Source organism: Trichoderma asperellum, chromosome 5, assembly GCF_020647865.1.
Source record: "Trichoderma asperellum chromosome 5, complete sequence".
Lineage (NCBI taxonomy): Eukaryota > Fungi > Ascomycota > Sordariomycetes > Hypocreales > Hypocreaceae > Trichoderma > Trichoderma asperellum.
Window position 1 is genome coordinate 1,797,559 of NC_089419.1, and position 26,241 is coordinate 1,823,799.

Below are 26,241 nucleotides of genomic sequence, written 5' to 3' on the forward strand. Positions count from 1 at the left end.
GAAGTGGCAGCATCATCAGGTGAACGCCTGCTCACGTGACTGATATCGTTCGTTTGATTCAGAGCCTGAGTACTTATCATGGTATTTATCTACCATTTATATAGCAAAATTGGTATCAAAAACGATGGGGTTTCTACTACATTTTACTGTTTTTGTATCTATCTACGATACTCGTAGCAATTCACCCAATTCAACTAAATTATACGAGCCTGGAGTGATCTTTTCTCTCATCTTCACCTATACTACTGCAGTCTCAGCTCTGCTATTTGCTTGTAAGTGTAATTGTATTTGTATTTGCACTCATTCTACGCTATATCAGCAATACAGAGCAAAATCCTAAAATAGACAACATATACTACCAAATGCTCTGCTTTCTAGTAAAAGAACGGATAGTTTTCAAGGCTATTCGTGCATGCGTATGAATGAAGGTATGGTCATGATGTCGTCGTCCCAGCATAAAATTCGTTTGAAGCGGAGAGTTTCCTTTTGTTCTGTCGTCCTTGGAAGATGTGTATCGATATCTTTCCCTTCGTCCTTTCCCTTTTCTTCCCGACTTCCAATTCTCAATGGTATACACAGTCCGTTTCGACCTATATAGTGTTTCATTTTCATTTCGTCTAGAATTCACCATCGCCCCCGTGTCCAACCATGTTGGCTCCCCAAAGGCCAACCAGTCCCCACCAGCCGATTCGCCATCCTCTCCAGAGACCTTCCATACCTTGACCCTTCTTGTATGTCGGCTGGAGGTTCTTGGTCTTGAGTTTGCCTCGCTTGCTTACTACGGGTTTGGGTGGGATCTCCCGATTGCCCTCTTCCGTGACGATGTGGTACATTGTACCGAAAACGCCGTAGTATTTTCCAATGGGCACAATGGTCTCTAGAGCCGGCTCGTCGCCGTTGAGAGCTTCCAAATACTCAGGCTCAGAGAGCACGGAGAGCTGACCTCTGCGCAGAACAGTCTCCAGTGGAAGCTTAATTAGTATTCCAACTGAAGAGGCAACAAACTTGGCAACGGAGAATGTCATGGGCGCAAGCTCGCTTGTGACCATAAACTTGGTCTTCAAAGCCAAGGGAGTGGATAGGGTGAAGATGGGGTTGATGAGTGAGTGGAGGATGGTAGGAGCGACGATGGCGGGAGGGCAGTAGTAAGATGGAAGAGCTCGAAGGCTTGCAATCGTCCTTCGCTGTCCCTTGAAGGGGTTGGTTAAAATCAATCTGGCGTCATGTCAGTCACAGAGTACATTAAACCTGAGTAGTCATGTCACAAACCTCGTGCGGATGAGATCCAAAGGCGCAAGAGCAAGGCTAGTTGTGACAGCCGCGGCGGCAGCCACAAGTAACGAAGCCCAAGGGTACGGGGACGCAATGTCAACAACCCGCTCAATGCTGTCTTTAACCCCCAGGTCCGGCACATTGAAGACGGCGCTCAGGAAGCTTCTTGACCAGTTCTCAAGCAAAGACTGTAAGACGGTGTACAGAAAGGTTGCATTCGCCCCTTTCCATACCCCCCATGCGCCATCTCGCTGCCATAGCTGCCCGATGACGTCGAGGATAGCGTCGGGCCGGCGAAGATTTAGAAAGTGCTCAGGAAGAACGGATTCTTTCTTCAGTGTTGTTGGAGACTGCAGAGGAGGCGACTCTGTGCGCCGACTGCTGGGTCGCTTCTCAGGCTGGGGCTGGTTCTGATTCCAGGGATTCGGTATGGTTGGATCGTTGGACGTGAAGTATGCCGGCTCGTCCCCGTCGGAATCCTCCTATTACAATTTCTTCTTAGCAAACAACGCAAGGCATTGGCGAGCAAGCTTTGGGAAAGAGCGCTTACATCAAATGCCGAGCCAGCTCGACTTGATACGTGAGGTGCAGGCGTTGCCTCGGGCTCTGCAACCACGGCAAAGGCAGCTTTTTCATCTTGATCCCGAGCCTGCAAGATCATCTTGGCAACCTCGAAAGGCTGCCCAATCAACACGGACATGTACTTCCATATCAGCTCATCAACGAGTTCTCTGGCACTTTCGACGACTGATGGCGATGGCTCGCCAACCAAGCCCTTGTAGTCGAGATCATTGAGCATGTGCTTCGCTTTGGAGGCGTATTTGGCGCCGCTAGCCACATCGTAGCTGTTGCCACCAGAAAACGGATTCGAGCTGGGTATCGATACCGGCTCGGCCTGCTGCTCAATCGTGGGAGGCCGGTAATACGGCCGTAGAGGATTTACTGGTTCTGCTTTTAGGGACGCCATGATTAATCAAAAAGAGAGAGATTCCAGATCTCTGTCTTTTTCAATACCCAAGTTGGGCTCCTGAGGTCGAGTCATTGAAGAGCTGGGGGGGAGCTACTGCTGTTTGTGCCTCCCCCGGTAGATGAATTTTGCAGCCGATAAGCATTGTTATCGGCCGGCGGCCATTTCGCGCTACCAAGAATTTCCAGCTTCGGAGATGCGAGTCTCTAGCGAACCGGAGTCGGTTTATTAACGAGCATATCCGGATCTACTCTTTTGTGGTTCTTTCGGTCATAAATTTGCTTTGGCACCGTCTCAGGATACCGGCGATACTTGAGCGTTGCCCAATCCTAGTTTGCGCCGACGATATACAGGCTTTCTTCCCCTCTGTCGCAATTTTTCCTTCTGGCTGCTACCGAGTTCCGATCCAGCGCTCCACATGTCCAGAACACTCTCACGAAGCCTGGCGAGGCTATCGCAAGTGGGATTCCGTCCCTCTGCGAATGCGCCGTATAAAAGCTTTACTTCCACCAATGCTTCGCTTAAATGCGCTCCTACACTCAGAGCTCTGCAATCTCGTCAGCTGCCTCTGAGTCGACGAGCGTTCTCCACAACACCTCAGCGGCGGCACGGCCATGTCACCCCGCCAAAGGCTGGCGAAGAGTGAGTAACACTCAACTTTGGTCATATTCAGATTGAAGTTAGTACAATTGCTAACAATTGTGCAGACTCTGGGTCACATTCATCGACAAAGAGGGCGAAGAACACAAATTTGCTGTTTCGGCTGGTGATAACCTACTCGACATTGCTCAGGCCAACGATTTGGAGATGGAGGGTGCCTGCGGGGGTTCATGCGCATGCTCGACTTGCCATGTCATTGTAGAGGGAGAAGATTACTATGACAAAATGCCCGAGCCCGAAGACGACGAGAACGATATGCTGGATCTCGCCTTTGGCTTGACCGAGACTAGCCGTTTGGGCTGCCAAGTCAAGATGACAAAAGAGCTGGACGGCTTGGTCGTCAGGCTGCCTTCCATGACGAGGAATATGCAAGCCAGCGACTTTCAATGAGTAAATAGGAGTCATTTAATGTTAAATTGACGTATAGACGAAGTAGGAGCCTTGTATTTATAATGTTGGATCACATAGAAGCGGTGGGAGAGGCCGGCGAGCCTCGGTTGGACGCAAAGCACTGCCCGAGGAGGGGTATCTTTGAAATGAAATATTGTATACCTAGTGATAGTACTAAAATCTCAAGACAGGCCGAAAATCACTCCCTATATAGATACATATTGTGGAGGGAAAACCATAAGCAAGAACACAAAAAAAAAACATGAATATTAACCCTACGCCTCTTCCAATGGAGTCTTTTTTAAACCTCCTCCTCCCGAAGCAATCAGGTCCAAAAAGCCCTTCTTGCTCATCTCGTTGATCTTCTCTTCTTTCGACTTGCCACCGATGATGCCCTCCTTTCTGACACTTTTCTCTGCATCAGCTGCCTGTACTTGGGCAGCTCTGACGGCATTGAACATGCGAATGACACCTCTCTGGGCGGTCTTGCGCAAGGCCTTCTCAATCGCCAGTATATCTGAAGTCGTCATCTCCGGCTCGCCAGACTCATCGATTGTTGCCACCAGGACATCCTTGATACGCCCCTTCTCCAATGCAACTCTCTTCTGTTCCTTCAACTTTCTCCGTGCCTTGGCCTCTAGCGCAATATCCACGGCAGCCTTGGAGGCCTCATGCGCGGCAACGCTTCGCGACAAGACTGGATCTGACCGTTTTGATGCAGAAAGCTTGGTCGATAGAATCTTGGACAGAGACGTAGCGAACGCAGTGGGATCGTTTCGTTTTGACTTTGTCTTTGTTACGCCCATGTCGAACTCCTCCATGTCATCGTCCTCGTCGTCATTTTCCGACTCGCTTCCCTCGTTTTCTTCGTCTTCGTCTTCGTCTTCCTCTTGTTGCGCGGCATTGCGCTTTGGCTGTTTTGACTTTGTGTTCTTGGCATTGGTTTTTTTCACCACGGGAGCTTCCTCATCTGAGCTTGATGATACGTTTTCATCAGCATCAGCGCCATCGTCTGCTGGCGCATTGTGAATGTCGTCGTCGGAATCTAGCAGATTGACGGCGTCAAAGGTCTGCTGCTCCTGGTCATCTTCATTGTCTGAGTCGCTGTTGTACGCCTGTGCTTGTCGCTGCTTTTTAGTTGGGCGATGTGATTTGTTATCGTGACGTCTTTTCTTATTTGGTAGTCCAGCCATTGTGTCGAGTTGTTTTGGCAGTGATCTGGTGATGCTGTCTCCAGGATCTTCCTAAAATTTAAAAAAGTTCTGGGCCAGGAATGGTTTTGCCGGGTACGACTTTTTCGCTGGAGCTGCTCCGTCGCGTTAGGGAAGGCGGTGAAAGTGCCCCGCTAGGGAGCTTTCAGTAAGCAGAGGTACGTACTCTGTCCCTCCTGCGGCGTCGCAGCTTGTGGTGTCGCGTCAAGTGATTCCTTCTTTTGTGACGTACGACCGCACCAGCGTTTTAAAGGAAAGCCATATCTAGATGACAACGGGAAGCTCTTCACATGTCCCGGTGAACGCACTCAATTATTGACAACTTATTGCAGTTGCCATTCGTCTTTCTCCATTTATTACACTTCTGGGTTCTACTTGTAAAGCCCGATTCGGGGTCGGCTTTTTTGCGGGGCAAAGGCCGGTGCGGTGCAATTCAGCGGATCTCCATCGAGCTTGGCAGCACTGCGCGCTTTCACTAAGAGCGTCATTGAGAGAGCAGAGCTTCACTGAGTGTTCCATCACGTATCGCATCGTATCCGCTGCATTTTTTATCTCTCATTTCACTCGACAAAGTTGGCACGGTGGCCGGCCAAATCTCTGGTGGGAGAGCCAACAAGCTGAACTCTATCGTTCCACGCCTGTCCTGTCGAATTGCTCCTCTCTTTGCTTTCTAAAAACATCACGACCGATAAGAAAAAGCGTAGTTACTTGGCGGACTATAATCACGCGAACATGTTTGGCCAATATTCCCTAAACTCCAGCCCTACCGACAGCAACTACCGGGCACCGAAACTCAACCACAAGAAATCGCGATTCGGTTGCCAGCGATGTCGCATGCGTCGCGTAAAATGTAACGAGGCAAAGCCAACATGCCACCACTGTGAGCGCCATAGAGCACAGTGTATATATGATCGACTTCCACTTCCACGGCATGGAAAGAGCAGAGAATCGTCTCCAGCATCTTCATCTCGGCCCCTGACCAGTGAAGCCAGAACTTCTGAGAGCGGCTCTGACAAACAGTCTCCTCTGTCATCGGTGGACATGGTGGACATGGTGGATGAAGACGCCCCGGAATCAAAACAACGGCGACTTCTCGAGGCAAGATTGATGCATCTATATCTCACTGAGACCGGTCCCTCCTTGCCTATTGATGACATAACTCGTTCAGTCTTCGCCAACACGATACCCAAGCTAGCCTTAGACTCAGAAGCCCTGTTATATTCCATTTACGCTCTCGCAGCCATCCATTCGTGCATATGCAAATTAGATGACACTTTTGATGGGCTCGATGTTCATAGGCGATACTTGGCAATCGCTGTTCACGAACATACAAAGGATATCGCCGAGCTCAGCGAGTTGAATTTCGAAAGCGTGTTCCTTACAACGCACTTATTGCGCGCCTGTACGTTTGCCATGCTGCGATTCCGAAATCGTTCGCCATATACTCCTCCTCTTGAGTGGATATTGACAACGGGGACGACGCAAGCCCTCTTCACTAAAGCCTGGGACATCATTGTGGCTCATCCGGAATCAATCGCGGCGCGCATGGTGACGAGCTCGCCAATCATATACGATGCTGAGGAAAGATTCGGCGAGAGCCAACGACAAGGCCTAGAACATATCCTGGAGCGGGATGCCGAAGACGAAGCGTATGAGCCGTGGGATGCAGAGATCCAGGACGCGTATGCGACGACACTCAGCTACCTCGGAGGGGTTCTGCAGTTGTTGAATCCCAACAGTGACAGGTTCAACGTCAACGATGCAAGGAGGAGAATGGTCATTTTCCCCATGGCTGTGAAGAAGAAGTTTCTCGACCTTATGCAGGAGGCTCGTCCGCGAGCTATAGTGATTATGGCATACTACTTTGCAATTCTCGTCATTGAGACGACGTGGTGGGTTGGCGACGTGGGGACGCTGGAGGTGCAGGCCATTGCCGAGAGTCTGCCAGCCAAGTGGCTGAAGATGGTAGAGTGGCCATTGCGAGTGGTAGAAGCTGGAACCATCATGCCGCTATAACGAGGCATCTGAGTATCAAAGAGGGCGGAGTGGAATGTTTCTCTCATCCAGCCAGCACATGTTTAGAATGAAATCATTAGTACACGGTAGCAGCAGCAGTAGTAAAATTGAATAGTAATAGCGCAAAATCTCCTGCTCAGAATTACCCCCTCGCAAAATATTCATCACACATAATATCCATCGCTTTATCCACAATGCGCTTTTGCTTGCAGCTTCGTTCTCGCTTTCAACTCATACAGATCGATAGTTCGTTCTCGTTCTTCCGAATGGGGCTTAGCCGCTCCGGCCAAGCCTGCAGCTCAATGCGACTCCATGCAGCTCGCTTTCGCTCTGCTAGCAGTAGCGCCATCATAACACCATTTGCTGACTGAAGCGCGGTGCGTTCTAAAGAGGTGGTAAACTACGTATGAGCCTCGCTGTGATATCTGGTGGAAATCATGATGCGCTAATCTTCGCTTTCGCTTTGGATGCGAGAAGTCTCGAGATATTCGCGTGCCTCGGGCTTCGACGTCCGCACTGCCCGTGTAAGTGCCGGGCAAGATGAGTCTCGTCAGAAGTATATAAAGGCTGGACTCTTGATCCTGAGGGGACAAGAATATCATAGGAATCAATTCAAATACCCTACTCAAGTTACCAATTACACATCACCAACCTCTTCTCCTCTTACTCATTCATTTCGAATAATCCCGTGTTGAACTCAGCACATATCTCTCATCCCCTCAGGCAACGAGAACAAAGAGCAAGAGAAATACAAAAAGAAGCAATGTCTGCGCAAGGAAACCACATTCTAGCAATGCTTCAACTAAGCCCCGACTCAAGCTTCCACTTCGAAATCCTCCGCGCCATCTCCCTCGCGCCCTACCAAGGCGCCGACGTGAGCGAGGTCCTCACCGCTGCCGCCAAGATTACGCCGGGCGACTTCGAAAGCTTCTACGCTGCTTTCAACGGCCTTGCTGCTCGCGTGCACGCACAGGCCGAAGGGATCGATGTGAACAAGTATCCCGTCTCTGCGAGGAACGCCTACTTCAGGGAGGCAACGTACCTCCGCAGCGCAGAATTCTACCTCCATGGCAACTGGGAGGACTCGCGCATAAACTCTGTCTGGGAGAAACACAGGGCCGCCTTCGACAAAGCCCTTGTCCTTCTCCCAGTGCCCGGCCAGAGGGTCACGCTCAAGGCCCAGGGGTTTGACGTGCCGGCCATCTTCTACGGCTGTGGACTTCCCGGTCGCCGCCCAGTCATTCTCATGTGCAGCGGCTATGACGGTTCTCAGGAGGAGCTTTATCACGTTGGCGCCGAGGCTGCGCTCACCAGGGGCATCAATGTGATTACTTTCGAAGGACCTGGCCAGCCCACCGTCCGCCGCGAGCAAAACGCCGGCTTCATCCACGACTGGGAGCGAGTCGTGTCCCCCGTGGTCGACTATGCGCTTGCAAGAGACGACATCGATCCCAACGCCATTGGCCTTTGGGGATACTCGCTGGGTGGATATCTCGCTGCTCGTGCTGCGGCCTTTGAGCCTCGCCTAGCTGCTGTCATGGCCGTCGACGGGGCCAGCGACTTCGGAGCCACAATTCACAGCAAGTTTCCTCCAGAGATGGCGGCTCTGTTCAAATCAGGCAATAAAGAAGCCGTTGACCAAGCCATGGCACAGACCTTGGCATCTCCAGGGGCGCCTACTCCTCTTCACTGGGGCGTGGAGCATGGCATGTGGGCGTTTAACACAAAGTCGCCGTTTGAATGGGCAACCAGGTGCCTCGACTTCAAACTCGGTGATGCCATCCACAATATTAAAATGCCATTTTTCGTGGCTGATGCAGAGAATGACGATTTAATGCCTGGGCAGGCAAAGGGCGTCGCGGAAGCCGTTGGAGAGGTGGCGACGTACCATTTATTCGCCACGGAAGATGGAGCTGGAGAGCACTGTTCTATTGGAGCGGCTGTGCTTCAAAATCAAGTCATCTTCGACTGGTTCCAAGAGGTGGTGTCGAGAAATAAGGCGTAAAAGAACGAGCTAAGAGAATCAAGAGCATGTAGATAGACATTGTTTAAACAGAACTATATAAGATGAAATAGCGCAGCATATTTTGAGCGACAAATTTTAGACGCTTTGTTCCCATACATAAAACCTGATAGAAAAGCAATACACCCATCATAAAAATTGCCATCTGTGTGAGAGTAACGTCACCCCCAGATATCTCAAATGGCCCTATTGCATCCCAAACCATATTCAGCGAATAACCATCCGTACACACTTGTCATCATATGTGCCTCAACATACATATATAGGTTTAGAGGAACGCCCCAGCCAAAGGACAAGCAGATTCCCAAAGGCAGACGCCAAACAAACTCCAAAGTGTCTCGTCTTTCCATTACAATGAAGGCTTACCAATTCTTAAGCCGATCCCAGAAAGAGCCCGAGGAAGCCTTTTTCTCCTCTTCAGCGGGGAGAGGCGGCGCAGTGATGGTTGTGTTCCATTTCTCCTCACCACTGATGAACAGACGGTAGAGAAGCTTGCTATCGCCCTCGTCTTCTTCTATAGTAAAGGCGCCAAACTTGGACATGCCAGAGTGATGATATCTATAGGCATTGTTAGGCTTCTTCTCCAGCGACATGAGTCATAATATGGCAAACTTACTGAATGAGAACATCCTCATTGTCCACTTGCTTATATGAAGGAATAGGGGAAGCAAACTGATTGAGCGGACTAGTAGAGAACTCGTAGACAGTAGCCTCCTCTGGCCAGTCAGATTCGGGTGGGGGCGGGAACTTGGTCGCCGCGAATTCGTGTCTATCACCAGACAGGACCACGACTCCGACTCCTCGAGCAGAAACGTCCCACATGGCTTCAAGAATCTTCTTTCGTTCGACCAAGAATCCGCCCCAGGTATCCTTCACATTCACAGGCCAGTTCTTGGTAAATGGAATAGATGATGCGACAAACTTCCACCTAACGCCCTGGGGTTCTGGGCGTTTGAGCCAAGCCAAAAAGTCAGCCAACTGGTCAGCACCAAGCATCGTCTTCTCCGCCTCATTAAACGGTAGCTTGTTGCTAGATCGGTAGCTGCGAGTGTCGAGCATAAAGAAGCTCACAGGACCCTGCACGAACTCAAACCAGGTAGCGCCAGGGCGGCGCTCACTCTTCGTGCCTGCAGCCACAGCGGGCGGAGGGTTGATCTGAGCTTGGTATATGTGCCAGGGGTCTACGGCATTTCTGTAAACACCAGTAGTGTTTGCATCCCAGTCCTTATTGATGTCAGTCTGATGCCAAAAAATCGCAGCACACAAGTGACAGCAACTTACATTTGCAATCTCATGATCGTCTAGGACATGGATCCAGCTCAAGTTTTGACCAACAGTGGCCCATTCCGGAGAGGCATAGACTTGACGATACTGCATGCGATACTCCTCAACCGATTTTCCAAAGCGCTCGGGAACATCCACGTAAATGAAATCGCCTAAGAACAGCATGAACTGAGCACCCAGTTCAGGCAGCCTCTTGGCGAGATTCCGTAGCCCCGGAATTGCCAGGGGGTGATCAAAGGGTGAGTAGGGGAAACGAGGTAAGATGCACGAAGTAGACAAAAACGTATATTTGCCTCCATTTTGAACCGGCATCTTGCCAGGCTTGGGTGCAGCCGTCAGTTCACCTGTGTGGTTGTTCGAGGTCCTCCATTCATACTTTTGCTGCTCTGCATAGCTCAGGAGTGGAATCGTAAGAGCGCCGGTGAAATCGGTCTCATTGGTGGTTGATTTTACGCTGCCAACAGACTGCCAAATGAGACCGTTGTAGTGTCGGATCTGGAAAGTGACGGGCATCTTGGTCTGGTCAGGTTCCCGAATAAGGAAATTGGCCTCATTATGAGAGACATATCCAATTCGCACAAAAGATAGGTCATCAGCTGGGTAATACCACCTGGCACGGTATAGAGCGTCGGCTGTAAGACCAACAAACACCAGGTTAATGAGAAAGCTCAACAGAGAACTGAAGGGTCGCTTCGAGCTAGGAGCACCATAAAAGATGATTTTCCATGCTGGAATATCTCTTCCGGCAAAAGAAATGGTCTCTTTCACATCAACCTCCTCGGCGACAATCTCCTCATCGTCATCGTCATCGACTACAGTTTCTCTGATAGTGACATCAACTCGATCATCCACAACTTCAAGGTCAGGTGAGGAAAACCAGCTCGTTAAGAAGGATGGGATGTATATGGCGAACAGGGCGAAGATAATTGACGGCAGATGAGCCTAAGCATGGTTAGGCTGGCGTGTTTACTTACTTTCACGGTCACCTCACGAGCATCGGCATACTTACAGGAAACTATGCAGGGCGTCAGCTTCGGGTCAAATATTGCATGCATCCAGGCACAAATCAGAGGCATCACATACAGCACGGAAAAAGGCAATGGCTCCTATCCTTATTGCGACCGAAGACGCATTGGCGACAGCTCTTTGGATGGCCATCTTGAGCACGACGCCGGCTCAGCTCCCCGCAATGTCAGACGGGTCACTAAGAGGAGCAGGCCACTCTTAAGCAGCAATCAGAGAGGGGTTGAGGAGATGCGAATCGGAGCAACGAAGCAGGGGAAAAGGCAGGATGTATTCCCATTACCTCATGACGATGGAAATTTTGAAGGAGTAGAAATCAGCTGAAGAGCGAGATGTAGAATCGACGTCACCAATTGGGTGAGAATAACAAACCAAGTGTGGGTGCACGCCAATGATATAGCGGTGTCTCAGCCTGTGGCTAAGAGTGGTGCCGCCAATTTCCAAAACGCTGCTAAGGCGCAGTACCCGTTATTGCAGGCGATCCTACGCTGCGGCACCAACACCATAGACCATAGGTACCTGTAGGCATCAATGCAGCGCCTCTAGTGCGGGTGCGCGAGGATCAGGGGTCGGCGGTGCAAAATTCCGCTCCGAAAGATGCGTCTCAGTGCGGTGATTGCCCCCTGGCAGCTGTGGCTGGAGTGGCTGGTGCGTGGGACAGCTGCGGTGTTGGTGTAGAGTAGGCTTGCGCCAATGTGTCCCATTCAAGCCTCCCTGACAAGCAACTCGACAACGTCGACCAGCAACACGACACGATGAGATTCCCGACGCTGATAGCCGGCCTGATGGCCATTATGGCCACAAACGTTGCTGCTACGGCATTGACCTACAAGCTGTCCGCCAACGAAAAGGCTTGCTTCTACGCGACCACGAAGAACGAGAACGAGAAGGTCGCCTTCTATTTTGCTGTTAGTTGGCGCCAATCCCGCTGCGTTGCAATTGCTGCACTGTCATCGATGCAAACCATGTTCGACGCAAATATTCTGACCGTAGTGGGCGATATAGGTTCAATCGGGTGGTTCGTTTGATGTCGACTACCTCGTCGAGGGTCCCGGTGGAAAGGTCATCCTGCAAGGCGAAAAAGAGCGGCAGGGCGACTTCGTCTTCACTGCGCAGCTGATTGGAGACTACTCGTTCTGCTTCGACAACGAGATGAGCACATTTTCCGAGAAATTCGTCGACTTCGAGATTGCTGTTAGTAGTAGCAGCGACATACTTTACGAAGATGGCACCCGAGCTAATCATCCTTCCCCTCCTAGGTCGAAAACGAGTCCCGAACCGCCCAGCTGCCCTCCAAACAGGGCTCATCACCAGAGCAGACTTCCGTCTTGGAGGAGTCCATCTTCAAGATCTCCGGCCAGCTTTCCACTATTTCCCGAAACCAAAAATACTTTAGAACACGTGAGAACCGCAACTTCAGCACTGTCACGAGCACGGAGAAGCGCATTGTCAACTTTAGCATGATCCAGATTGCTCTTATTGTCTGTATGGGTGCGCTGCAGGTGTTTGTTGTCAGATTCTTCTTCCAGGGTGCTCGCAAGGGTTACGTTTAAGCAAACTGCCAAAATGTGTTTTTTCTTTACGTCTACATCTATCTTTATGGAAAGATAGACCAAGCAATAGGCTGCTGGTTGACACGGGGTGGGATGCTGCATGCTGGCGTTTCTATGCGCAGGGATGGGTGCTTAGGTAGGCCAGCGTGGCCAAAAAAGATCACGACAATAAGCGTGTTTTGTAGACCGAGAATGGCCGATGAAGGGCGTCATTGGATTCTCATGAAATACTAATGAAAATAAGGAGACGCCATTTTTAAAACAGAAAATAATTATACACATCCTAATAAATACGAGTATCTATTTGGTGATTGCTTGCTGTACCTAGTCGACGACATATCAATGTAGCACCTATTGCCATGGTGGGGGGGATCGTTATTCCGAGAGTGTATCCAGCTTTCAGCTTAAGCCACATTACAAGGATCCACCGCTTTTGCTTGATGCTAGCCCAGCCACATCTGCACCGCCATACTGTGGAATTTCTTGACCCAAACCCATCGCAACTCGCAGCCAGTCTTTCAACATCACCTCACGCGACGGCAAATATGGCGTCCATGGCCGCATCGCTACAAGCGTCGCTCCCCAAGCCGAAATACACCGGGGAAGATGAAGAGGCGCCATCCCGGACTCAGCAGCGTGGCCCTCGGATCGTCGGGCCTGGCCAGCTTGACGAGACGCAAATCGTCCTGAAGCGAAGTGGCCCTCCAGCATACGGCCAGCGGGCAGGATGGCGACCGCGCTCACAGGAGGATTTCGGTGATGGCGGTGCGTTTCCAGAAATCCCTATTGCCCAGTATCCGCTGGACATGGGCAAGAAGGGTGCGACAACGAGCAATGCCTTGGCGCTGCAGGTCGATGCTGAAGGCAAAGTCAAATACGACGCGATTGCCAGGCAGGGACATGGCGAGGGACGGATCATTCACACATCTTTCAAAGACCTCATCCCGCTGAGGCAGCGAGCCGATGCTGGAGAGATTGATTTATCGCGTCCAGACAAGGAATCTGTAGCGGCGACGACCGAGCGAACCAAGAACGCGTTGGCAGCCCTCGTCAGCGGAGCAGTGGCAGCGCAGAAGCCGAAGAACCTCAACATTGGACAGCGGAAAGACCCGACTTTTGTACGATACAGCCCGGCAAATCAGATGGGAGACAACTCGAAGAAGCAAGATCGTATCATGAAGATTGTGGAGCGGCAGCGAGATCCCATGGAGCCTCCGAAGTTCAAACACAAGAAAATTCCTCGTGGTCCTCCATCGCCGCCTCCTCCAGTCATGCACTCTCCCCCACGAAAGCTTACGGCAGAAGATCAGGAGATGTGGAGAATCCCGCCTCCGGTGTCAAATTGGAAGAATCCCAAGGGCTTTACTGTGCCCTTGGACAAACGTCTTGCTGCGGACGGACGAGGGTTGCAGGATATCAGCATTAATGACAAACATGCACAGTTTGCCGAGGCCATCAAAATGGCAGAGCGCCATGCCCGAGATGAAGTCCAGCAACGAGCTCTGATGCAGCAGAGGCTAGCAGAAAAGGAGAAGGCTCAGAAGGAGCAAAACTTGCGATCCCTGGCGCAAAAGGCCCGAGAAGATCGAGCTACAGCTGGACGACGCGGAAGAAGAGACTCCAGAGACTCGCGGGATTCACGGGACTCACGGGACTCAGAATCAAGATCACGATCACGGTCACGGTCAAGCTACAGCGGATCAGATTCAAGGGGCTCTGATAGCGAAGATTCGGAGGTTCGGGCTCGAGAGAGGGCACGAAGAGAGAAACGGAAAGAGGACGAGCGAAAGCTACGACAGACTCGGATGGGCGCGGAGCGACGCATCCAAGTCATGGCCCGCGAGCAGAATCGAGATATATCAGAAAAAATTGCTCTCGGCATAGCGAAGCCCTCACAATCCAAAGAAACCATGTACGACTCGCGGTTATTTAACCAGTCCAGCGGATTTGATAGCGGATTCAACGAGGATAACCCCTACGACAAGCCCCTCTTTGCTGCTCAGGACGCGATTAACAGCATCTACCGACCCCGAGCAAACTTGGACGATGAAGATGCAGAAGCTGGAGATAGAGAAATGGCCAAGATTCAAAAATCAAGCCGTTTTGGTGAAGCTTTGGGCAAGGGTACTTTTAAGGGGGCCAGTGAGGCAGAAGTCAGTTTTCACACCCTATATCATTTTGCTGATACCGATCTTGTAACCGTTTCTAACCGAGTGAATACAATAGGCACGAGAAGGACCCGTACAATTCGAGAAGGATGCGGCAGATCCATTCAACGTGGACAAGTTTTTGTCCGAGGTAGATCAAAACTCATCTTCCAAGAGAGGGTATGGGCTGCAAGATGAAGATAGGAAGGCAAAGAAGCCTCGCGTTGAGGACGATGATGATGATTAAAGCGTACATGTATTAATTTTTTTAAGAAGTATCTTTTAGAGGTGCATGAGATGCATTAATATGTCCAATACTAATGAAAAGAGGGCGATATCGCAAATATTGCTTCAGTTTTTTGAAGGTCACTCTTGGAGGGCACGATTTCTGTGTGACGTTCTTAGGTAATATGGAGATCACTATACATGCACCTATATAGCAAGTAAAATTAGAAGAAAACAATCACTTGATCTATAGCAGTATGTTTTAAACTGTGACATAAGAAGAGCGCGAAGCGTTGATATCAATACTTTCCTCGGTAAAGCCACCGCCATCATCAACACCGAGAATGCCACCGATATAAGTTTCAATTTTCCTCCACTCCCCCTTTCTTGAACAATAGGCGCTATCTTTGGAATGAAGCCAGGATATTTTATTGCGAGGTAATAGAGAGAGTTATTACAGGGCGTTGATAACGAGTGCTTTAGGGTAAGTATACCAAGATGAAGTTGTACTGAATAATGTAACGTATTGGAAGAAAGAATTATTTATAGCCGTGAAATGATAAAAATCTTTTTGTGTAATCATAGAAACAACTCCGTAGTATACTGCCGATCTACTATAACTAACTCAAAAAAAAAAAAAAAAAATAAGAAGACATCCTCCTCATCTCTTTATCTCCTCTTCTCTCTGATTACATACTCATCAAATTAATTCTCACCTATATTATCAACTTCCATTCTCTAGATTCGGAACTTCTCTATGTTTTTTTTCATGAACTTGGAGTTCCCCTTCCGATGCACATCCAGCATATTAGCATTGTTCGTCTTGTTGAATATCAGCATCCGTGGCTCATCAGGCGTCCACTTGGGCCAGGCCACAAGCTCGGTATGTTTCTTGTTCGGATCCAAGTGGTACACGAAATTAATTAAATACCATCTTGCAGTCCTAGTTGTATACGAAGCGATATACTCGTCTGTGCCAAAAATCATAGCTTCGAATGAGCCATGAGCAGTGCCGTAGGCACTAGAGTCGCCGTTCCTGTAGTCGTACGCCGCATGGTATCCCCATATAGGGAGGAGAGGCTGAGACAAGGCAATAAATTCCATTGCAACACGCCGAGAAAGAGTGAAGAAGACGTCGCCGATGACAGACGATAAGCGCTTCTTGCCAGCCCAACTCTCAAAGTCGTCTCCAGTGCGGTAAGGGCTACCCTCAAAAGGCTTCTTGTGGTATTTTTTGAGGAAATCTTCCATGTTGCGTTTGGTTGCGTTGCCAAAGTATTGTGTGCGAAGATACTGGCTGAGTGGCTTTGTATCATTAACTGATGTTTGCTTCTGGGTAAATATCGTGCCCTCGTCTTCCTGATTGCCTAAGATCATGGGCACTGCGGCAAACATATTATCATTGAGAAGCACCTCTGGGCTGTATCGTATCAAATCGTTATCAGGTCGAGGAACGTACACCAACCTCAAGGCTTCTGCGCTGAGAGCCCCGGGGATGGAACTGGTCGCCCTCTCAAAGTCGGAATATGGTATCTCACGCAAGCATTGCAGGGTGTCCCTTTTCCGCTCGCAGCCGATGGCCTTCACGATTTTAGTATATAATTTATTGCACTTTTCCGAATCGATATGCTCTGCGGGCATGAGGCTTCCAGAGCTCATGATAGCACCGCGGAAGAGTTTCCTGTCGTTATATGTTGCGTTGCCTCCATTGATCACGAGATGATCGAGGACCGAGACACCACCAGATGCGTGTCCCCAGAGAGTGATTTCATCCGGATCACCGCCAAAAGCTGCGATGTTATCTGATGCCCACTCCATACTCATTCGCTGATCACGCAGACCCAGATTAGTAGATCCGTTCTTCATGACCTGCTGGCCAGGCAGGAAGCCCCAAGGCCCGGTTCGGTAGTTGGCAGTTACAAGGATGAATGGCAGCTCGATCTCAGCACTGAACTTGATGAAATCGGTAGCATTATACCTATACGGCGTTCCTATGACGAAGCTGAAGCCAGTGAGCATGAACAGAACTGGCAAGCTGTCCCCCGCCTTGGTTCCTGCTGGACGCTGGACTGTGATGGTTAAGCAGTCCTCTGAAGTATGTACGGGATGGGCTGCGTGCCATTTTGCTAGAGTGCTGTCGGCGTTGAGAGACCTCTTGCGCCATAATTCATCAGAATCAACTGCTTCGAAATGGCCCTGGGGGCATGCTGGTGGGATTGTGGTGGCATCAAAATCTCCCAAAGGCTTTGTTCTTTTCACGGGCCTTTTGAGGCGGTTAAGGCCAGCTGGAGATTCGGCATAAGGCATGCCATAGAAGGAATCGACTCCATTAGCGAATATGCCGTGGACCAGAGAACCAGGGAGTTTGACTGTTGGGCTTTCGTCTCCCTGTGCAAGGCTGGAACGGATCAAGCCTATGAGGACCAGAAGATGAGTTACGAATGCCTTCATCATGTATATCTTCTGCAGAGCTAGACACCTGAATCTTGAGTGTTGTGTGGTATCTTGCCAAGAGTATTAACATAGGGATATTAGATGGTCAAAAGTGCTTAAATACTTGGATAGAAAGCTCTGCGGCCAAAGTTAATAGATAAGGGCATGCCATCAGTTCCCAACAGATATATCAAAAAAATAATAGGGCCCGCAATTCGACAGATACACATAAGTTAAAAAAAAATACGAATCTCATGGCGACGAGGTATGTGGGGAGTGTTAGCGACGCCGCGGTGCACATAGTTCAAGAGCTTTGTATTGATTGTTTGCGAGTTCACTGCCTTTTTTCTATATCCGCTGGGGTTTAGTAATGACTGTGTATAGCTGATTTATGTATTGTATCGTGAAGTTCGTTGGCGCCATACAGCATACTATGATAAGCCAGGTTACTATCGTGTTGGAGGTATTAACGAGCGACTTGGAACAAAGGCATAGCTTGAGCCGGCTGAATATGCTTCCACTAGGGATATTTTTGAAAGCAGTTCTAAGTAAGAGGTGATCATAGAGTTTCTCGCTAAGAAAATAGGAGACTATATGACATGGTTACGACTGTAGCTCTGTCTGAGGAAGCAGGCGAAGCAGATTTTCGGGAGACTAATTTCCTAAGATGACTAGATACTTGTGTATAGCTGGTATCAATGGGTTATAACCAATGACAATGAGCTGATCAATATAACTATAGATACAGCGAGACGTAGGGAAGATTACCGCATACCAACAGTATCAGATCCTCTTAGTATTATACGCACTCGTATATGAGGTACTGCCATGATTGTGGTATTGTATTGCATCGTGGTATTTTTGTTGAGTCTTCCTTGTTATCATCCTGCAATTGTTGGATATGAGTGGAGCTGGGATGGCTTAAGTACTACCAAGGTAATAATGCAGAGCTCAGACACTAGAAGTGTAACTGGATAGTACATAGTAGGTAAATAAAGTAGATATGTATTTTTCAAAATGCACTCGGTTTACTCTATGCACCTACTTACCTACTAGTACACAGCCAACTTGTAGACTATTGATGTCGTAACCTCTAGGTGTGCTCTTGCAACAAAAGGCGAATCTGAAGATACATTTAGTTCTCTCTACTACCTATGTCTGCGAGAGCTTGACCGCGACAACATACGTATGATATAGGCACACGATATTACCATGGTATTAAAAACTTGGAGAAAATTCCCACAAATACCATGTAGTTACTACGCAGTTCACATGAGGGGCATATTGTAAAACGGCATGCGAATACCGTAGCCAATTTAGACTTTTTCTCTTGCTAGTCAAACGGGACCCTGCAGCAAGCTTTGCCCTTGAAAGGAAAGTTGTATCCTTGAATGGAGTGGATGAACGAGTTAGGCATGCTAGGATCCGCATCCAGATTGCTGGTGAAAATTATGTGCTTAATTGTGCCTATTCTGTAGGGCACTCAGTGTTGGAAATGGCATCAGTGATAGCTACTGCATTGTAACGTTTAATTTCGTGTAACATTTAATCATCTTCCAAGGCACGTGAAAGCCATATGGTTCGTACTCTCCAAGGAGAAAAACGCAACTCAGAAACTGGCAGGCGCAGCCAAGCAGCCAAGAGGAGCTGCGCTGCTTCGTTGAGCCTTTGCCAAGGGAAGTGCCAAGCTCTCTGCATCTCTCACCTGACGGAAGTAACGTACTTTAGCACCTCCCCGTGATTATTACCCTGACCAAGACTTTGCTTCTTCGTCTTCGAAATTTTGAAGCCAAAAGCACAGCCTCGTCGTGCTGCACCCTGACGGCACGAGAGATGTAAGAGAACCTTGAGGGAACACGAAGGCGCCACAACTTAGGCCTGGTACCTACTACGCCAAAATGCCAAGGTGCAGGCGGTAGCGATGCGCCTTCGATTACCACCGCGGCTCTCCTCTGCGCAGCCAATATTAGGGGCAGCCAAGAGCACTACTTCGTATTCTAGCATCGAGGCCTCGCCCGTTAGTGCATCGCCGCCGCCGCAAATTTCCAGCGCCATCTCCTTGGGCTATTGGGATTGGAGGCTCAGTTCAAGACTTCCCGAAACAGGTGCTAGCCGCTGATGCACAGCCTCACCCCAGGCCGGATCCACCCTCATCTACGTTCGTCCAGTCGTTTGAGAGAAGGGCAGACGCAAATCTGCTGCAATGGCCAGCGGGTCAGGGGTCGTCCGTTGGCTTGAAACCAGCCAAGTTAGGGTTGGCACACGGTGCTTGTACTGCTATTTTCAGTGCCTTCAGGCTGGAGCCTTTTTCGAGAAGACATTCGTATACTCGTACATGCGAGTAGATGGCTGCGGAAAAGAGCATGGCATCAGACATGGCGAATTCACGGATATATTCTGAGCCTTGGAGGCAAAGTACCCTCGCCGTTCGAGAGCTGGCTCAGCGAGTGCTAGGCACAGTGCTTGATAGGACGGAGTGGTACCTGACTACAGTGCAGTAGGCATATGAAGCCCCTTGAAAAAATTGTTGTGCAATGCCGGCCTCATCCACTGCCGGAATCTCGGTTCCGTTGGCTTTGCGCAGCACCGTTGCCGTTGTGGCCGATGCCTCGTGTCCTCGTTCGTGTACGGGTGGCGGTATCATTTCCTACTTGTACCTGTTTGCTAACATGCTGCCGTGGCCCGTGTAACACGGTTGTTTACTGACACTCGATCGTTTTTCCCTTCTGCGGCTTTGGCACCAAACATGTTTACGGGGCTGGGCATAGGTGCTAGTACGGAGTAGTGTTCCGTGCTAATGCTGGTGGTGAGTCGCAGAGATCATCCATCGTCCGCACCAATATGGATACGCACGACCTCCGTCGAGCGTTTCAGGCCGAGTGTCCCAAGTTCGCAGTCTCATGGGGGGCCGAAACCTGGAGTGCCGGGGGGCGCGGCATAATAGCAGGTTACGTGAAATTACAACCGGCCAACCATGTATCCCCATGCGCCCATACTCCGTGTCCTAATACACTTACACCCTTTCCATCGTCCACCTAGCTAAAATGAAAATGACGCGCCTACACCTTGTGCCCATCCCGTATTGCCATTTCTTCCCCTAACACTACGTTTCTGCGTGCCGATTTGCATGTTCCCTCGCCGCCACTCTCTCCTCTGCTCAATTTCAGTCTCCTACAGTCGAGCCTCAAGAGACCCGTATGTAAGCAGTGGAGCGATCACCCTCGTTTGACGCGCGGCGAAGATTCTCTTGGTGTCAATATTCTTTCTTCTTTGTTTCTTTCTTTCGTTATCCGTCTTCACCATTGCCAAAGCCACTCATTTTTACTATCGCTCTTATCTTGATTTCCTTCGACCTTTAGCGAATTTTCCGCTTGCGATACCCCGGTGAAAGCGAATCGCATCTCAGCATCACGATTTCTCTCGTTGCGCCGCCTAGCATCCTTTTTGGACAGACTGGATCTGGACGACCAATCTTTCATTTACTAGAAAATCATAGACCCATACCCGACACCCTTAGAAGATCCCGACTTTGAGAGATTGCTATTAGCCATGAAGTCTCCATTGGTAGCTGCGACAGCAGCACTCGGTCTGCTAGGCCAGGGGGCGAACGCCATTTCCTTAACTTTAGGTGACGACAGTAAGATAGAATGCGATTCCTATAACTCAGCAAAGCAGACAATGCTCACTAAATCTCTTCAGCTTCCACAAAAAACGCTGCTGGTACCGTCGCATACGGTTTGATGAAGTTTTACACAGGCAATAACACTGGCGACAACCCTGGAAACCTACCAAGCCCTTACTATTGTCAGGAACCCCCCCTCGAAGTTACGGCGGCCCAAGAATGGATGCTAACTTGAAGGAATAGGGTGGGAGGCCGGTGCTATGTTCGGTACTATGATCGATTACTGGTTTTTTACGAAGGATTCGACCTACAACAATGTCACGATGCAAGCGATGCTTTGGCAGGCTGGAAAAGATGGCAGTTTCATGCCCACGAATCAGACATTGACCGAAGGAAACGACGATCAAGGATTTTGGGCCATGGCTGCCATGTCCGCGGCTGAAAACGTCTTTCCCAACCCGCCGTCCGATCAGCCAGGGTGGCTGGCAATGGCTCAGGCCGTCTTCAACCAATATGTCGGCCGATGGGACCCCAATTGTGGTGGAGGTCTCCGCTGGCAGATTTTCCAATGGAATAAGGGTTATGATTACAAAAACTCCGTCGCCAACGGTTGTTTCTTCAATGTTGCCGCTCGATTAGCCCGCTACACTGGCAACCAAACATATGCAGACTGGGCACAGAAAGTATGGGACTGGGAGCAGAAAATCGGTCTCATCGGAGACCAGTACCAGGTCTACGACGGTTTGAGTATCGATTCGAACAACACATGCGGACAAATGGATCAGAATCAGTGGACTTACAATGCAGGTTTATATATGGCCGGCGCTGCTGCCATGTATAACTACACCAATAACGCTACCTGGAAAGCCAACTTGGATGGCATAGTCAAAGAAACGCAATCGAAATTCGTCAACAACAACGTCGTTTACGAGCAGTTTTGCGAGCCCCGAGGCTTCTGCAGTGTTGATCAGAGCACATTCAAGGGTTACCTCCTTCGCTACATGGCCGCTACCGTCAAAATGGCCCCTTATACTGCCACTACTCTCATGCCACTCCTCAAGGCTGCCGCCACTGCTGCTGCCTCCGTCTGCACTGGTCCAGCATCCGGCACATTCTTTGGAATTACAGGCACAGGATGTGGCTTCTCGTGGATGCAACCAGGCAATTATGACGGCAAGAACGGCGTTGGCTCGCAAATGAACGCTCTCGATGCCGTTATGTATACCATGGTCCAGGAAGCTCCCGATTTGGCAACGGCGAAAAAGGGTGGTACATCCAAGGGCGATCCCGGCGCTGGAATGGGCAACATTGACCCCGCAGGCGAGATTGATAATGTTACAAAGCCTACGACCGGTGGAAAGGTTGGAGCAGCGATCCTCACTCTCCTGTTGCTTATCAGTGTCTTGGCTGGCAGCGCGGTGCTACTGCTATGATTAAACTTTAGAGTATGCAAATATGCGTAAGAGAGAGGGGAAGGGTTTGGATATATTTCTCTATACATGTACGTGTGCACAACACATGCCTTGTTTGTTTTGTCGTTTATAAGCCCAAGAATTTAGAGCGTGGGGTGCTCGTTGTGGCTGGCGTTTGGGAATGGCCTTTGTTATATTTATCTTGATCCCTTCCTGGTCTTGTCTGCGGATATGTACATCTTACGGCAGTATGGAGTGCGGGCATCACTGTTGTCGTTATCATTGTCATCATTACCTACTATTCATTTGTAGCAGTTTGGAAGTATTAGACAACAGGCAAAGCCTGATATCAGAATTGCATGACATTATGACCGATAGCCTTGGCTGGCCGACTAGCAATCAAGACAAGCTGGGATTCTGTGCTTGACGCTGCGTCGCTCGATATATCTGCTGCGGTGCCGCATAGCCTGGACAATCAAGCTTGAATAAATCTTCAAACTATCAGGATAGAGAGATGTGCGATGGTTACTACTACCGTAGATACAAGGAGATTTACGCTCCGTTTATTGGATGACACTCAAAAGAGTTGAAGTCTTACAAGTAGACAAAGCCCAGACCAACAGAGAGAGAGACCACAATAGCCAATCAACTGGTACAAGTGCACGACCCTTATGAGGCCGTTGGGCCGGGCCGCAGATCAAAGCTCATTTTAGTCAGAACGGTCAACAGGATAAAGTACGCCGGGCTCTTGTCTGAATCTCGGTACACTCGAGCCAACTCCCCCGCTTATTTGCTAGGCAGGCAGGCAATGTAGGTACTCCGTGCTTGTATCTACTTTGGAATTCTGCACTTTGTGGCTTCAACCCCGCCATGATGGCAATATTGACTTCCCCGCCCTTTTATGTTCTAGCTATTGCTAGCAGCTGCTAATAGCAGTGTCATCACAATACGTCACTGATATCAGACCACTCGTACATAGCAACTTTGCGAATCTTTATTTAATACATGCCAAGGACGTTTGATTTTTCACCAGTCGACGCTCGTTTGACTTCTTCCTGTTAAACGCCATTGATTGTTCTTGAGTTTTAGAGTGAAGACTTCGTTTTGCCTACAGTATTTACTTGCCCATAATGTCTACAAAGCACTTCATCAACGATCCCACCCACCTCGTCAACACTGCCCTACACAGCCTTACCCTCACAAATCCCAACGTCGCCCTCGATGCGGAGAACAAAATCATCTATCGCCGACCGTCCAATGCTCCCCAACAGGTCTCCCTCATCTCAGGTGGAGGGTCTGGCCATGAGCCTTCCTTCGCCGCCATGGTAGGCCCGGGCATGCTTTCTGCCGCCGTGGCTGGGACCATCTTTGCCAGCCCTTCAGCCGAGCAGGTCAGAACTGGAATCCTATCGAGGGTGGATACCGACAAGGGAGTGCTGGTCGTGGTGATGAACTACACGGGAGACATTCTCAACTTTGGAATGGCCGTGGAAAAGGCCATTGCAGCCGGCCAAGCCGTCGAGATGGTTGTCGTGGGCGACGATGTCGGCGTTGGAAGGAAGAAGACGGGCAAAGTTGGACGACGAGGCATTGCCGGCACCGTCCTCGTGCTCAAGATTGCCGGAGCACTCGCAGCTCAGGGACGGTCATTGGAAGAGGTGGCAAAGGTGGCCCGGCTGACTGCGGCCAACATCGTCAGCGTTGGTGCCAGTTTGGAGCATGTCCATGTCCCGGGACGAGTTGTCGATAACAGCGAAGGTCTGGGGCCTAAGGAAGTCGAAGTTGGCATGGGCATCCACAACGAACCGGGCTCAAGTAGAGAAGAGATGGAACTCCCTCAGCTGGTGGAAAGGATGCTCGCTCAGCTGCTCGATCAGAGTGACAAGGACAGAGCTTTCCTCAATGTCAACTCAAACGAAGTTGTCCTGCTCATCAACAATCTTGGAGGCGTCAGTGTTCTGGAGCTGGGTGGCGTCACCACGGAAGTGGCAAAGCAGCTAAACGACAAGTACAACATTCGGCCAGTCCGCATCATCAGCGGCACATTCATGACGAGCTTGAATGGCCAGGGCTTCAGCATCACTCTCCTCAACGTTGTCAACACCGACATCGGTGGGCCGAGCATGATCGAGTTACTGGATGCCCCAAGCGAGGTCACCGGCTGGTCTGCTCCGATACAAAAGATAACATGGGAGGAGAAGAACACCGCCACAAGGACCGACACTGCTGGCGCAGGCCGACAGGTTGAGTCCAGCGGGTTGCAGATGGATCCCAAGCACGCCACGTCGGCCCTTACAAATGCCTTGGAGCGCGTGATAGCGGCCGAGCCCGAGGTAACCAAGTATGATACTATTGTTGGAGACGGAGACTGCGGCATTGGTCTCAAGAGAGGAGCCGAAGGTGAGCTCATAAACACCCAGCCGCATTACTCGCAGATGCCTTGGGACGATGCTGACATTAAAACCCAGCCATTTTAAAGCATATACAGCAGAATCCCTTGACGGGAGATGTTGTTGTGGACGTTTCTTCCATTGTGCAGATTGTGGAAACTGCCATGGACGGCACATCTGGTGCTCTCTATGCGATTTTCCTCAACGCACTCGTTCATGCCCTTCGTACTTTGGGATCTGGCGAGGCTGGTCCCTCGGTATGGTCTGCGGCTCTGAAGCTTAGTTGTGAGGCCTTGTCCAAGTATACCCCTGCTCGACCTGGAGATCGCACAGTCGTGGATGCGCTCTACCCCTTTGTTGAGATCCTGGGCCAGACCGGCGATGTGAAGAAGGCTGCGGATGCAGCAAGGAAGGCGGCTGACGAGACCAAGGGCATGCAGGCAAGCCTTGGCCGGTCAGTATACGTGGGTGGCAGTGGATATGAAGAGGTGCCCGATCCTGGGGCCTGGGGATTGGCCTGCTTCTTTTTGGGATTGGGCGGCATCAAGCCAACTGAGGAAGGATGGGAGTCTATCTGAAATAGATACACGCACAGAGAGAGAGGCATATGTATAGAGGGAGAGGCCCTTGCTGGAATTTATGAGTTTTGAAGGCTACGATCTAGTAAGGATTTCTGCAGATTGTATACGTATTAAAGCATTCAATTAAATTGTTTTCAACGCCTAAATTCGCCTTTGAGCATCTTGTGATGTAGCCGGTGACCCAACAGCTCAATGTGTCAATTAAAACCCCAAAAAAACCCAAAACATTCCTTGCACTCTAGCTGAGAAGAACTAGGATGACGCTATCGCCTCTTAGAAACCTGTTACATGTTAGTTAGTTCTCGATTCTACACAATACCACAAATTTTCGACGCGATCAAGTTCAGGAGCAAGATGCGAGTCTTTGCTGGAACCTGGCCTGGTCGGTTGTCAAGAATGGGATGGGGGATGGCGTACATCTTGCTGATAAATCTGTCCTTGTTGACCGGTCGGCCCTTTTTTCCATCCGCTAACCTGGGTGTTTCGGTCCACATCTCTTTAACGTTCTCGAGCACCATGTTGCAATGTCTGTCGAAAGCCTTGACACGTGCCAGCAGCTTGCGGTTCGAACGAATCGAGATGAGCACCTGCGTGTGCGACCTCACGGCAGTCTGGAGGATGGAGAGGGGGCCGGAGGAGAACTCGTACTCTTCGAGCTGGGCAATCTCGTACTCGCTAAGTTGACACTGTTAGATGTATCCGATAATTGATGATTCGAGGCGGTGGGAGAGGGGCAGAGAGAGGATGCATTTCGCGACTGAAAACATACGTGAGTTCGTTACGAGACTTGGTGAGAAGTTCCCTGAATAAGAGTTAGCACGAGCACAATTGGGCAGCAGTTGCGCGTGGGAATGGCATACTGGATCTTGGGGTCGGCCATCTTTGCGGTGGGTGATTGACTGTCAAGGGACGAGGTTGCGTGCGCAAGGCTGGGGAGCTTTAGAAGCTCGAAAAGTAGAGTCGTAGGCGTATCGCAGACGCTAATGGTGATTGGGCACTGCTGCGGCCGTGCACGTTTAGTCTCTGGGAGCC

General features: G+C 50.0%; 12 protein-coding genes across 12 annotated transcripts; 7 read left to right on the plus strand and 5 right to left on the minus strand.

Annotated features, from left to right (window-relative positions):
- Nucleotides 1-183: 183 nt before the first annotated feature.
- On the minus strand, nucleotides 184-2,303 carry TrAFT101_008752 (uncharacterized protein). The gene is made up of 3 exons (XM_024910948.2): nucleotides 1,823-2,303; nucleotides 1,270-1,754; nucleotides 184-1,215 (listed from the first exon to the last, which is right to left on the minus strand). The coding sequence occupies exons 1-3, from the start codon at nucleotides 2,237-2,239 to the stop codon at nucleotides 618-620; spliced, it is 1,500 nt and encodes a 499-aa protein (XP_024761824.1). The 5' UTR covers nucleotides 2,240-2,303; the 3' UTR covers nucleotides 184-617.
- A 141-nt stretch (nucleotides 2,304-2,444) lies between these two features.
- Nucleotides 2,445-3,580, plus strand: YAH1 (mitochondrial matrix iron-sulfur protein). The gene is made up of 2 exons (XM_024899786.2): nucleotides 2,445-2,881; nucleotides 2,947-3,580. The coding sequence occupies exons 1-2, from the start codon at nucleotides 2,658-2,660 to the stop codon at nucleotides 3,287-3,289; spliced, it is 567 nt and encodes a 188-aa protein (XP_024761823.1). The 5' UTR covers nucleotides 2,445-2,657; the 3' UTR covers nucleotides 3,290-3,580.
- Nucleotides 3,385-4,576, minus strand: TrAFT101_008754 (uncharacterized protein). The gene has a single exon (XM_024907919.2). It carries the CDS (start codon nucleotides 4,480-4,482, stop codon nucleotides 3,565-3,567), a length of 918 nt encoding a protein of 305 aa, XP_024761822.1. The 5' UTR covers nucleotides 4,483-4,576; the 3' UTR covers nucleotides 3,385-3,564.
- A 172-nt stretch (nucleotides 4,577-4,748) lies between these two features.
- TrAFT101_008755 (uncharacterized protein) lies at nucleotides 4,749-6,665 on the plus strand. Its single transcript, XM_024907918.2, has one exon. It carries the CDS (start codon nucleotides 5,233-5,235, stop codon nucleotides 6,514-6,516), a length of 1,284 nt encoding a protein of 427 aa, XP_024761821.1. The 5' UTR covers nucleotides 4,749-5,232; the 3' UTR covers nucleotides 6,517-6,665.
- Nucleotides 6,666-6,880: 215 nt separating this feature from the next.
- TrAFT101_008756 (uncharacterized protein) lies at nucleotides 6,881-8,635 on the plus strand. Its single transcript, XM_024902448.2, has one exon. The coding sequence runs from the start codon at nucleotides 7,280-7,282 to the stop codon at nucleotides 8,519-8,521; it is 1,242 nt and encodes a 413-aa protein (XP_024761820.2). The 5' UTR covers nucleotides 6,881-7,279; the 3' UTR covers nucleotides 8,522-8,635.
- Nucleotides 8,463-11,191, minus strand: TrAFT101_008757 (uncharacterized protein). Its single transcript, XM_024903713.2, has 5 exons — nucleotides 10,907-11,191; nucleotides 10,833-10,838; nucleotides 9,821-10,765; nucleotides 9,156-9,763; nucleotides 8,463-9,097 (listed from the first exon to the last, which is right to left on the minus strand). Exons 1-5 carry the CDS (start codon nucleotides 10,979-10,981, stop codon nucleotides 8,902-8,904), a joined length of 1,830 nt encoding a protein of 609 aa, XP_024761819.1. The 5' UTR covers nucleotides 10,982-11,191; the 3' UTR covers nucleotides 8,463-8,901.
- A 374-nt stretch (nucleotides 11,192-11,565) lies between these two features.
- On the plus strand, nucleotides 11,566-12,766 carry TrAFT101_008758 (uncharacterized protein). The gene is made up of 3 exons (XM_024901830.2): nucleotides 11,566-11,754; nucleotides 11,852-12,040; nucleotides 12,106-12,766. Exons 1-3 carry the CDS (start codon nucleotides 11,602-11,604, stop codon nucleotides 12,397-12,399), a joined length of 636 nt encoding a protein of 211 aa, XP_024761818.1. The 5' UTR covers nucleotides 11,566-11,601; the 3' UTR covers nucleotides 12,400-12,766.
- Nucleotides 12,767-12,933: 167 nt separating this feature from the next.
- PRP45 (mRNA splicing protein) lies at nucleotides 12,934-15,007 on the plus strand. Its single transcript, XM_024899856.2, has 2 exons — nucleotides 12,934-14,552; nucleotides 14,626-15,007. The coding sequence occupies exons 1-2, from the start codon at nucleotides 12,945-12,947 to the stop codon at nucleotides 14,791-14,793; spliced, it is 1,776 nt and encodes a 591-aa protein (XP_024761817.2). The 5' UTR covers nucleotides 12,934-12,944; the 3' UTR covers nucleotides 14,794-15,007.
- Nucleotides 15,008-15,509: 502 nt separating this feature from the next.
- On the minus strand, nucleotides 15,510-17,225 carry TrAFT101_008760 (uncharacterized protein; the record flags this gene model as incomplete). The annotated part of the gene is made up of 1 exon (XM_024906471.2): nucleotides 15,510-17,225. The coding sequence occupies one exon, from the start codon at nucleotides 17,223-17,225 to the stop codon at nucleotides 15,510-15,512; it is 1,716 nt and encodes a 571-aa protein (XP_024761816.2).
- A 2,338-nt stretch (nucleotides 17,226-19,563) lies between these two features.
- Nucleotides 19,564-22,871, plus strand: TrAFT101_008761 (uncharacterized protein). Its single transcript, XM_024899873.2, has 3 exons — nucleotides 19,564-20,841; nucleotides 20,904-21,008; nucleotides 21,070-22,871. Exons 1-3 carry the CDS (start codon nucleotides 20,754-20,756, stop codon nucleotides 22,257-22,259), a joined length of 1,383 nt encoding a protein of 460 aa, XP_024761815.1. The 5' UTR covers nucleotides 19,564-20,753; the 3' UTR covers nucleotides 22,260-22,871.
- A 282-nt stretch (nucleotides 22,872-23,153) lies between these two features.
- Nucleotides 23,154-25,352, plus strand: TrAFT101_012051 (uncharacterized protein). The gene is made up of 2 exons (XM_024906551.2): nucleotides 23,154-24,638; nucleotides 24,707-25,352. The coding sequence occupies exons 1-2, from the start codon at nucleotides 23,369-23,371 to the stop codon at nucleotides 25,204-25,206; spliced, it is 1,770 nt and encodes a 589-aa protein (XP_024761813.1). The 5' UTR covers nucleotides 23,154-23,368; the 3' UTR covers nucleotides 25,207-25,352.
- On the minus strand, nucleotides 25,254-26,155 carry SMD2 (mRNA splicing protein). Its single transcript, XM_024899841.2, has 4 exons — nucleotides 26,070-26,155; nucleotides 25,979-26,011; nucleotides 25,627-25,884; nucleotides 25,254-25,490 (listed from the first exon to the last, which is right to left on the minus strand). The coding sequence occupies exons 1-4, from the start codon at nucleotides 26,087-26,089 to the stop codon at nucleotides 25,448-25,450; spliced, it is 354 nt and encodes a 117-aa protein (XP_024761812.1). The 5' UTR covers nucleotides 26,090-26,155; the 3' UTR covers nucleotides 25,254-25,447.
- Between the last annotated feature and the right edge of the window lie 86 nt (nucleotides 26,156-26,241).

Excerpts from the sequence above, each read along its gene's own strand:
- TrAFT101_008752 (XM_024910948.2), bottom strand. The coding sequence starts at position 2,239 with ATGGCGTCCCTAAAAGCAGAACCAGTAAATCCTCTACGGCCGTATTAC. Across the intron at positions 1,755-1,822 it reads GAGCTGGCTCGGCATTTGAT|GAGGATTCCGACGGGGACGA; the intron begins GTAAGCGCTCTT and ends AAATTGTAATAG. Across the intron at positions 1,216-1,269 it reads TTGGATCTCATCCGCACGAG|ATTGATTTTAACCAACCCCT; the intron begins GTTTGTGACATG and ends ACATGACGCCAG.
- TrAFT101_008761 (XM_024899873.2), top strand. The coding sequence starts at position 20,754 with ATGAAGTCTCCATTGGTAGCTGCGACAGCAGCACTCGGTCTGCTAGGC. Across the intron at positions 20,842-20,903 it reads CTTAACTTTAGGTGACGACA|CTTCCACAAAAAACGCTGCT; the intron begins GTAAGATAGAAT and ends AAATCTCTTCAG. Across the intron at positions 21,009-21,069 it reads CCTACCAAGCCCTTACTATT|GGTGGGAGGCCGGTGCTATG; the intron begins GTCAGGAACCCC and ends TTGAAGGAATAG.
- SMD2 (XM_024899841.2), bottom strand. The coding sequence starts at position 26,089 with ATGGCCGACCCCAAGATCCA. Across the intron at positions 26,012-26,069 it reads ATGGCCGACCCCAAGATCCA|GGAACTTCTCACCAAGTCTC; the intron begins GTATGCCATTCC and ends ACTCTTATTCAG. Across the intron at positions 25,491-25,626 it reads GACAGATTTATCAGCAAGAT|GTTTCTAAGAGGCGATAGCG; the intron begins GTACGCCATCCC and ends AACATGTAACAG.
- PRP45 (XM_024899856.2), top strand. The coding sequence starts at position 12,945 with ATGGCGTCCATGGCCGCATCGCTACAAGCGTCGCTCCCCAAGCCGAAA. Across the intron at positions 14,553-14,625 it reads AGGGGGCCAGTGAGGCAGAA|GCACGAGAAGGACCCGTACA; the intron begins GTCAGTTTTCAC and ends TGAATACAATAG.
- TrAFT101_008758 (XM_024901830.2), top strand. The coding sequence starts at position 11,602 with ATGAGATTCCCGACGCTGATAGCCGGCCTGATGGCCATTATGGCCACA. Across the intron at positions 11,755-11,851 it reads AGGTCGCCTTCTATTTTGCT|GTTCAATCGGGTGGTTCGTT; the intron begins GTTAGTTGGCGC and ends TGGGCGATATAG. Across the intron at positions 12,041-12,105 it reads TCGTCGACTTCGAGATTGCT|GTCGAAAACGAGTCCCGAAC; the intron begins GTTAGTAGTAGC and ends TTCCCCTCCTAG.
- TrAFT101_008756 (XM_024902448.2), top strand. The coding sequence starts at position 7,280 with ATGTCTGCGCAAGGAAACCACATTCTAGCAATGCTTCAACTAAGCCCC.
- TrAFT101_008757 (XM_024903713.2), bottom strand. The coding sequence starts at position 10,981 with ATGGCCATCCAAAGAGCTGTCGCCAATGCGTCTTCGGTCGCAATAAGG. Across the intron at positions 9,764-9,820 it reads ACGATCATGAGATTGCAAAT|GACTGGGATGCAAACACTAC; the intron begins GTAAGTTGCTGT and ends GACATCAATAAG. Across the intron at positions 9,098-9,155 it reads AATGAGGATGTTCTCATTCA|ATATCATCACTCTGGCATGT; the intron begins GTAAGTTTGCCA and ends CAATGCCTATAG.
- TrAFT101_008755 (XM_024907918.2), top strand. The coding sequence starts at position 5,233 with ATGTTTGGCCAATATTCCCTAAACTCCAGCCCTACCGACAGCAACTAC.
- TrAFT101_012051 (XM_024906551.2), top strand. The coding sequence starts at position 23,369 with ATGTCTACAAAGCACTTCATCAACGATCCCACCCACCTCGTCAACACT. Across the intron at positions 24,639-24,706 it reads TCTCAAGAGAGGAGCCGAAG|CCATTTTAAAGCATATACAG; the intron begins GTGAGCTCATAA and ends ATTAAAACCCAG.
- YAH1 (XM_024899786.2), top strand. The coding sequence starts at position 2,658 with ATGTCCAGAACACTCTCACGAAGCCTGGCGAGGCTATCGCAAGTGGGA. Across the intron at positions 2,882-2,946 it reads CCGCCAAAGGCTGGCGAAGA|ACTCTGGGTCACATTCATCG; the intron begins GTGAGTAACACT and ends ACAATTGTGCAG.
- TrAFT101_008754 (XM_024907919.2), bottom strand. The coding sequence starts at position 4,482 with ATGGCTGGACTACCAAATAAGAAAAGACGTCACGATAACAAATCACAT.